Source organism: Buceros rhinoceros, unplaced genomic scaffold (assembly GCF_000710305.1).
Source record: "Buceros rhinoceros silvestris isolate BGI_N320 unplaced genomic scaffold, ASM71030v1 scaffold13438, whole genome shotgun sequence".
In the NCBI taxonomy this organism is placed as follows: Eukaryota; Metazoa; Chordata; class Aves; order Bucerotiformes; family Bucerotidae; genus Buceros; species Buceros rhinoceros.
Window position 1 is genome coordinate 8,173 of NW_010425326.1, and position 9,372 is coordinate 17,544.

Sequence of the window (9,372 nt, forward strand, 5' to 3'; positions counted from 1 at the left end):
CCCTCATTCCGGGAAGGACAGTGAGGGGCTGGAGTGTGTCCAGAGAAGGGCAGCGAAGCTGGAGCAGGGTCTGGAGCACAAGTGCACTGAGTGGCTGAGGGACCTGAGGGGGTTAGCCTGCAGAAACGGAGGCTCAGGGAAGACCTTCTGGCTCTTGACAACTCCCTGATAGGAGGTTGGAGCGTGGAGGTGGGGTTGGGCTCTTCTCTCCAGGAACAAGCGACAGGACGAGAGGAAATGGCCTCAGGTTGCTCCAGAGGAGGTTGAGGATGGCCCTGAGGAACCATTTCTTCCGCGTTGGGGTTGTCCAGGCCTGGCCCAGGCTGCCCAGGGCAGTGGTGGAGTCCCCATCCCTGGAGGGTTTTCCTAGCCGTGTGAAGGTGGTGTTGAGGGACAGGAGTCAGTGGGGACCTGGCAGTGCTGGGGGGACGGGGGGACTCGATGATCTTAAAGGTCTCTTCCAGCCAAAATGATTCTGTGACTCTGCGATTGCCGTTTTCTTTCCGGGGTCTGAAGGATCACCCAGCTCAAGTGGTGGAACAGGAATGTTGATATAAATAGCACACAGTCCGCGACAGGCAGTGAGAGAGGATTACCTGAGGCAGCTGTCTGTTTTTAAAAGGTATTTAATACCCTCTAAATTCAGTGCTGAAAGAATACCGTCAATTTGTGACCTTCCTTCGTCTGATAATGAAATGAAATGGAGAAGGGTACAGAATTTTCATTTCTTGACCTGTCAGTATTCTATGGGTTTTGTGGTTGGCTGAGCTGCTCCTCTGAAAAGGCAGTGAAGCCACTGCTTTTTCTAACGTGGGGCACCGGACGCGCTGAAAGAAGGATTTCCAGTGAAATGTGTGTGCTTAAGGAAAACAAGTTGAGATAAATGAATTTCTTGAATCTTCTTTTATAATGTGGTTTGGATTCCTTTGCATTATGTCTAGAAAATAGGATTTTAGATCCAGGTAGTCTGTACTTGCTTGTAATCAGATTTATGGCAATTGATGCCGACTTTCCACACGTCTTTTCAGAAGGTTGATCTCTGATTTTTGCAGTTGTTACTGTTTTCTGTATCCAGTGAAAGAAGGGTAAGTTATTAAAAGCTTACTTGATACTGAGGAAAATACTGTCCCAGACTGCTCCTGGGCTGTGGTATGGCACAGCGCTTCACTGACATGCTCTTCTGGGTTTTGGCTTTTTTGATAAACCTCGTCCTCCTCCTCCTAATACCACAGAGCAGATGTAGCTTAGGGAGGTGAATTCTTTCCTGTTGACAGCACCAGAGACAGAATTGTTTGCTTAGTTCCAGTCAGAGACTTTTGTACACGATGAGGTGGCAGAGATGTTGCCGTGGGCATCATTTGGCCTGTCAGAGTTTTATTACTGGTGATTCATGAGATACAAAGAGACGTGGAGGCCAGGCTGAGTTTCCAGGGCTGGTGGATCTCAAAAAGGTGCTGTAGTTCTGTTTGCTGATGAGTGGAAAGCATTTTGTTATGAACTCTCCTGCACATCTAGAACATTTGAATAGTGTTTTTGCAAGTCCCTTTAATCACAGGTGATTCCTGAGTGGTGTGATTCATTATTAATATTGCACGTGGTTAATTTTTTTTCAGAGATGGTAGTAGTGCGAAAGAAATTCTACCTAAGTGATCTGAATTTGTCTTTAAAAAGAAAAAGGTTAGGGAGAAAAATCTTTATATATTCATCTATGAAAAGCTTTTAATGAGCTAGTTTGATACATGAGAATCATGCAGACAAGGCAATATATTTAAAAAACTGGTTTTTATTTGTGACTCTGTTGAATCAATCAGTTATTTCTGAAGCAATGTCAATATAAGGTGCTAGTTTCTAGCAACCTATGGCATGCATTAACCCCAGTCATACCGGTAGCTGAAAGCTGACTGAATTCCACAGATGAAATTCCTGAACTGTCATGAGTGAAGATAGATGCTATCTGCTGTGGAGCAGAGTTCCCAAAGAGCCATCCCTTCGCTTCCAGTAGAAACCTTGGCACCGATCTGGTGGTTATATCAGCAGTGCTCTGTCCATGTGTTCTGTCAGCATGGTATGGAGGATCCAGCCAACGTTACAGAGGGACTGAATTAGTGAATGGCAGGATCTGCAGACTGGTCATTGCCTCTTACTGTTACCCACCAATTTTGAGTAGTCTTCTGTAGTTTTCTTTGCTTAAACTTCAGCGCGGTTCCGGTTTAAATGGTGTGTTGGACAAACTAAAGGTTATGTTCTAAGGTGTGTTCAGCACATTTTAATAGAGGCAGTACATATCCTCCAAGAGATAATCCTGATTTCCTGTTCTGCTGGAAAAACTTGGGAAATAGGACCCTCCTGTTTTCCTTCATGGCTTATACACATCCTGTGGAGACACATCAGTGGCTTTTCCCTTCCATCTAATTTCGTTTTTTTCTCACTTTTCTCCTTTTGCAGATCCGTGGCCATCACGTGGCTCAGCTGGATCCCCTCGGAATTCTGGATGCAGACCTGGATTCGTTTGTTCCATCTGACTTAATCACGACGATCGATAAACTCGGTGTGTACACTCTGCACCTTGTGGTTTGCAACAGTCATTTGTCTCTTGTTTCATTGGGCCAAGGTGATTCAGTAAGGCATTTCTACCTTTTTTTCTTGCTGGTATCATGAAATAGTTTCTTTGAGCATGTGTTAGGAGGCTCAAACTTGGGGATGAAGGAATTTCTCCTCTGAGATCACAGGTGAGGTTTCTGTGAATGCACCTTCTGATGAATTCTGTCTTGTCTGTTGTGTATTTTGGCTTTTGTAAGTTATAGTAATAGTTAAGTTAAATATTTTCTTAAACTATATTCCCAGCCAGAACAAGTTTAGAAATGTCTAAATGAAGAGAGGGCGATGTGCTTAGTCAAGCTCTTGTTTTAACTGGGAGGGTGGGGGACTTAGTACTTCTGATCAAGCAATAACTGCTTAACTATACCGTTTCTTATTTTAAACCCAGACTAAAGGGCATTGTACTAACACGTGTCTTCAAAACACACTTCAATTTTTAATCTGCTACCTTCTTTCTTAATGTTGCTTTACTAAATTTATTTCTGGTGGTTTGGAGAACAATGCTGGTTTCCTTTTTGTCTCCTGCCGCGCTTCGCATATGGATAACATCCCTGCTGTAGGGTTTTATGGTTTGCATGAGTCAGATTTGGACAAGGTCTTTCAGCTGCCTACAACCACCTTCATAGGAGGAAATGAGAACAGTCTGTCTTTGCGGGAGATCATCAAACGGCTGGAGGTCAGTGGGACGGTTCTCTGTTTGTGGCTGTATTCATCCACACGGAAATGAACTTCTTCCAGGTGCCAGGCACAAAAAACCTTGTAATTTGGCAGTTATTAATAGGGGATGTAAAGAATTCAAAGGACATAAAAAATGACCCTTGTACGGTTTCTAGAGATGGCAGCACCATTAGCATATTTGCCTGGATGTCTGAAATACATAGACAAGGAAGAGTGTAGAAGAGGTGTAAAATACCAATGTAGTAAGTGTTGGATCTTCCGAATTGTGCTTTCTCCAGGATTTTGGAGTACTGAAATGAGAGGTTTTGTTGGGGTGTAGTGAAGTCCAGTGGAGTAAAAAGGCCTAAGGGTGAGGAAATACTTTAGAGGTCAAAATACAGAACTGAGTTACAAGAATGTGAAAATAAAATCATTACTGAGCATATAGCATGGCTCTGACCCGTTGTAAGTGTGTGGTGAGTGCACGTTGGGCTATTGGATGAGCTGAGCTGAAGCATGGTAAGTTGTGAAGCCTCTACCGCTCTGTTGGGCATTTGAGCTCTGTATTTGCCTTTTGGATTTTGCACTTCCAGCAATTTGCGAAGAAGAGATAACACATCTGAAGCATCGTTGTGTTTGTCCCTGTCCTTTCTCTGCTCTCAGCTGCTTGGATTCCCTCCCAGATTTTCAGCCTTTGAGGCTCCACAGTTCTCAGATAATTCATGAGGCTTCATAGCTGTCTTCTCATGTCTTTATTGCTTGATTTCAGGTGACATTTAAAGAACACAGGGTAAATTTTGATAAATGACTGGAAATCTTTGCTGGCGCCTCTGAAGCAAAGGCTCTGTTGTTCCTGTAAGAACAGTAGAAGCTGGGTGAAGTGTGCCAGTCAGTTTAAGACAGGTTTATTGGCCGACTTAGAATGTGTTACAAATGAGGATCTTCCAGATTTGAGGATCTGAAATGTTACCGTGTAGAGAAAGCTTCCTGGCACAACACTGGATACAATAAAATAATTTCCTTGCTTATAGGATTGCTGTGGGGAAGGTACAGTGGAAGAGAAAGAAGACAGTAGCTTTCGGAAGAGTAATACAGACAGAAAATATGATTTTAAAAGAAAAAGTTTCTTCATGGCCCACTAACTCTTAAAGCTTCTGTGCTGGTGCTTTTCCATCCCAGAATACCTACTGCCAACACATTGGCCTGGAGTTCATGTTTATCAATGATGTGGAGCAATGCCAGTGGATCCGGCAGAAGTTCGAGACGCCGGGAGTGATGAAGTTTACTAATGAGGAAAAAAGGACTCTGCTGGCCAGGCTGGTGCGCTCAATGAGGTACGCTGGGGTGGTGCTGGGCAGCGGCTCTGGCTGCTGGAGGCAAGTTGGTGCACTCTGTAAAATGCTGAAGTTTTCAGATGGGTGAGTCGTTGACATGAGTGTGGTTTGGCTTGCTGGGATGCCGGCAGTCTCTTTGGGAAGCTGTGCCAAGACGGGGCTGCGTTTGAGAGGTGCAGTACGAGTCAAAGTCCAGGTTTTTTCCCTTTCCCTTTTGAGGCGTGCCATGCTGCCGTGGGGGTTTGGGTCTCTGCAGCAGATGAAAAGCATCTTTGGAAACAGCTCGTGGATTATCTAAGCTGTGGAAAGATCTGGGGTTTCTAGTAGCATGAAGGAGCCAAATTTTAATCTCCTGCTACGTTAATTGTCTGCTGAGAAGGGAAGAAAAAAGTTTTATATAAGTTTCTATCCAGGTATATCTAGCGTGCTTTTTTTGTCTGAAAATGATGAAGAAAAAAATCTAGTTTTGTGGAAAACTGGTTGTGCTCTTGAGATTTGTGGCTTTGTCAAGCAGGTAGTCATCACTTTGCTCAAGAATGTCACCTTCAAAACTGTTCATTCCAAGCACTACGTCGTTCAGGTGCTTGAAATGGAATTTTAAAGTAGGGCAGACTCCTCCCTGGGTATTGAATACCCAGGTGACAGCGGGTGAGCTGCCAGCCATTGTGAACTCACTGTGGCATAGAGAGGGGACCCGTGAGATGCCACAGTGAAAGATCGTCCTTCTGCACACACGACTAAGGAACTTCTGCTTGTCCAATGCAGCTGCACGGAGGACGAGAAGGGTGTGTGCACCACTTTGATTTGCCATGTAGGACTTGCTGTTCACGTGAGACCCCACTTCCAGTTCGTATAAACTGGCATAGCCCCGCAGACTTGTCCAAGGAATTCTGGCAGTGTAGCACAGCTGAAGGGCTGGCTTGTTTTTGAGGTGACTGAGCTCTAAGGGTGCCGATGGGTGAGCTAAGGAAAGGCTTCTGGCAACTCTTCATTTCCCTGCTTTTAGGACTTCAGTCCAAAGAGGTGAATGTCAGCATTCGCGGTGAGGAGTAAGCTGAGCATTCATGGACAGTGGCAGTGTTACGAGTGGAGGCATTATGCAGACGATGCATCCAGTATTTTCACCAAGACCTATTTTCTTTGCCTTTTCTGTCTCCAAGCTTCACAATATATAATCCTTTCAGCACTGGTTAAAAGGTGCTTTTTAACTGCTCACATTGCCCCTGGCTCAAATGCATTAAAGAATGAAAGAACACAGAGCTGTAAAGGATTGACATCTTTCCCTGCTGAGGCTGAGGTGGAGATAGCAGTGTCCTAATTCTTGGCACGTTACCAGCCGTTACATCCCGTGGTCTGGGAGCCCCTGAATGGGACCGACGAGACAGGCGTGCTTCCTGCTGGAGGGGTTCTGCAAGTGTCTCATGGCTAGTTCCAGAAAATACAAGTTCTCTGTTATGGTTTCTTCAATCCACAGAAGAGACTGCTTTGCTGGCACTGCCTTCCTGATGGTCAGCGTACATTTTGTGTGCGTGGGAAGGCGCAGAGTTCAACCTCACCTTTGTCTGAGGTGGAGATTATTCTTCCTGTCGAATTGTTTCAAAGTCCTGGTAGATACTTCTCAGACGGAGGAGAAAGAAAACCTAGTTCTCTCCTATGTCTCCCTCCCTAGACGTGTCTTATTTCAGAGGCCTAAACCTGTGGATTCACAGGTGTTTTAAAACACTGTAATGTAATATTACTTGCTATAAGATGTTTGACAATAAGTATCTGCTTCAATATCTTAATACAAACACTCTCTCTTGGTTTTGGGGGTTTCTTTTTGGTGAAGATTTGAAGACTTCCTTGCTCGCAAGTGGTCTTCCGAGAAGAGATTTGGTTTGGAGGGATGTGAAGTGATGATTCCTGCTCTTAAAACCATCATTGATAAATCCAGTGAAATGGGAATCGAGTATGTTATAATGGGGATGCCTCACAGGTAATGACAACGGAAACTCCCCAACAAATGGGCTTATTGTCTTAAGACAAGCTTTGGGTCCTAGAATTTTATTAACTAAGTTGATCGTAGAGAAGCTGGGGTCACAAGAGTCAGTCATGGCACCTAGTGGGAATGTGGGACTGGAACAAATACCTGTCGGTGAGGGGGTACTGGCCTCACAGGTAAATTCTAGCCAGACTCACTTCAGTGTGCCTGGAAGCTGCAAGCAAATGTGGCAGCAGCCGGGGGCTCTGTCCCGTGGCACCGAGCCTAGAGCTGAGACAGCTTGGCCAGATCATACCAACCTTCCTTCTGCAGTTTGCAAAATCCTTTGGGATGCACTGGAGGAACTTGGCAATGGGAAGGAGGAAGGTGGAATGAAGGGTTTCAGGTTCACAAGTTTGAACTTCTTACTTGCAAATTTCTGACAGAGGGGCTTGCTGATGTTCTGTTTTATGCCATTAACTCTGTCACCATTTTTGAGACAGAACTGTGTCTGGAATTTTCTTAGAGGTAGGCTGAACGTGTTGGCTAATGTAATCCGAAAGGAGCTGGAGCAGATCTTCTGTCAGTTTGATCCCAAACTTGAAGCAGCTGATGAGGTAAGATGCTTCTTCAACAGATCTGTGTCAAGAGGTCAGCATTCCAAGTAGTTGGTAGTCATTTTGGTCATGGTTATTATGCAAATAGCATTGTCTGAAACAGCTGCCGAAATGCATTGTCGTCTTTGCCAGTTTGAGGAATATGATTTGGTGAAATTTCTTAACAAATGTAAAGATTGTACCTCCACTGTGCAGAAGGTGTCTCAGGGATGGTTGTAGATAAGTGAGTTCCGGGTCATTTGGCTGAGATCATAATCTCTAAGCATCTTTCTTTGGTTTATGTAGATGAAATTAGTATCAATATTCCATGTATATTTATGCAATATTGGATCGTGACACTAAGGTAAGAAAATGGGAATGGTGTTCCAGTTTGAAAGTACCGGTGTACAACTAGCCTGAGACATTTCTAAGGCTGAAGCACAAATTTTAGGCGTGGTCTGTCTGTCTGTGAAGCTGCTGTGAATGGCATCCCTGAACTGTGACTCTGTCTCTCATGTTAGGGGTCTGGGGACGTAAAATACCACCTGGGGATGTACCATGAGAGGATCAACCGAACAACAAACAAGAAAATCACCCTGTCCCTGATGGCTAACCCCTCCCACTTGGAGGCCGTTGATCCTGTCGTGCAAGGGAAGACGAAAGCTGAACAGTTTTATCGAGGGGACACAGCAGGCAAAAAGGTAAAGGGTGTTTAATATTTTATAAGCACTACAGAAATATGGAGCAGAGAAATCCTGCCGAGAAGCTTTCATTGCAGTTCTGCTTTGTGATGCGTGGGTGTGTCATCTCCCTCCCAGGTTATGTCCATACTGTTACACGGGGATGCTGCCTTTGCCGGACAAGGAGTGGTGTATGAGACCTTCCATCTTAGTGACCTCCCATCCTACACCACAAACGGCACTATTCATGTTGTGGTCAACAACCAGGTAACGAGCAGAGTGTTTTCCAGTAGGTTTGTCTGCCAAATAGTCGCTGGTGCATTTCTTTTTATTCCTGTTTGCTATTAGGCGGGTGCATTGTCCCCTCTGTTCGTTAGAATGGTTGGGATGTGCCTGAAAATATCGAGCAACTCTGTGTGGCTGATGTTTTACCACCTACATTTATTTAATTCAATTTATAACATTTAATGGGATGAGGTTTGCTTCGTTTTGCTTTTAAGGGAGCAAAAAGAAAATGAAAAGCTGGTACTGCTGCTGTGTAAGTGACTATTAAATGGAAATCGCAAGCGTCCAAAATGAGGTGGAGGGAGGTGCCCAAATTATTTTAATGGAAGTTTCTGATACTTTTAGATTGGCTTCACCACAGACCCCCGTATGGCCCGTTCATCTCCATATCCTACTGATGTTGCTCGCGTGGTCAACGCTCCCATATTCCACGTGAACGCTGATGACCCTGAAGCGGTGATGTATGTGTGCAATGTAGCTGCAGAGTGGCGGAACACATTCAATAAAGATGTGGTGGTTGACTTGGTAAGCCTTGGTTTTCCTGACTCCTCACTCTGTGGTTTTTGTACTACTCTCCTATTTTCTGTGGCTGAGCAGACCCACTCAAAAACCACCATATTTCAATTTTAGTGGCCTTTAGTTACTTTGTTTTAAAAAAACAAACAAGAGGCCTGCAAGAATCCATAAACGTTTTTGTACCATAAACCTCCTAAAATCTCTGTAAACCTGAGGAATGGAAGGATTTCACTTTACATTTCTTTTCTTACAGAAGCAATATTTCCCTTCATAGGTTTGTTACCGCCGGAGAGGGCACAACGAAATGGATGAACCCATGTTCACACAGCCTCTGATGTACAAGCAGATTCATAAGCAGGTGCCGGTGCTGAAGAAATACGCTGACAAACTGATTGCAGATGGGACTGTGACGCTGCAGGAGTTTGAGGTACACGTCACCAGAGTTAGAGGGAACCTAAGAAGCTGTCAGTAGGAAGACACAACTGTCACTGTATGGTCTCTGGTTAAAAACCTGCCTTTTGTTACTGAGAGAAATCTTAGCCCTTTGACGCTTTCTGATTCAATTTGGTTTGGATTTTCATGTAAAATAGATAGTGGTGGTATAAGAAAAGGACTGGAAGTGCTGTCAGTAATTAATCCATATTACAAAGAAAAAAGTTGTCTTCAGTGTTGAGATTTGTGAAAGGTGATCAGATGTGAATGTCGGAGATGGGGGCATGTGTCAGCTGTTCTTCACCTCGATTCCG

At 44.4% G+C, this 9,372-nt stretch overlaps 1 protein-coding gene across 3 annotated transcripts in view; it reads left to right on the forward strand.

Moving 5' to 3' along the window:
- The window catches only part of OGDHL (oxoglutarate dehydrogenase-like), a 30,966-nt gene that overhangs the window by 5,828 nt on the left and 15,766 nt on the right, over positions 1 to 9,372 (forward strand). For all 3 annotated transcript variants that reach the window (XM_010141105.1, XM_010141106.1, XM_010141107.1), the window contains 9 exons: positions 2,446 to 2,548; positions 3,159 to 3,274; positions 4,435 to 4,589; positions 6,418 to 6,564; positions 7,076 to 7,166; positions 7,667 to 7,846; positions 7,964 to 8,092; positions 8,456 to 8,635; positions 8,901 to 9,053. In XM_010141105.1, coding sequence (XP_010139407.1) covers positions 2,446 to 2,548; positions 3,159 to 3,274; positions 4,435 to 4,589; positions 6,418 to 6,564; positions 7,076 to 7,166; positions 7,667 to 7,846; positions 7,964 to 8,092; positions 8,456 to 8,635; positions 8,901 to 9,053 — 1,254 coding nt within the window. The remainder of the gene's footprint in view (positions 1 to 2,445; positions 2,549 to 3,158; positions 3,275 to 4,434; positions 4,590 to 6,417; positions 6,565 to 7,075; positions 7,167 to 7,666; positions 7,847 to 7,963; positions 8,093 to 8,455; positions 8,636 to 8,900; positions 9,054 to 9,372) is intronic.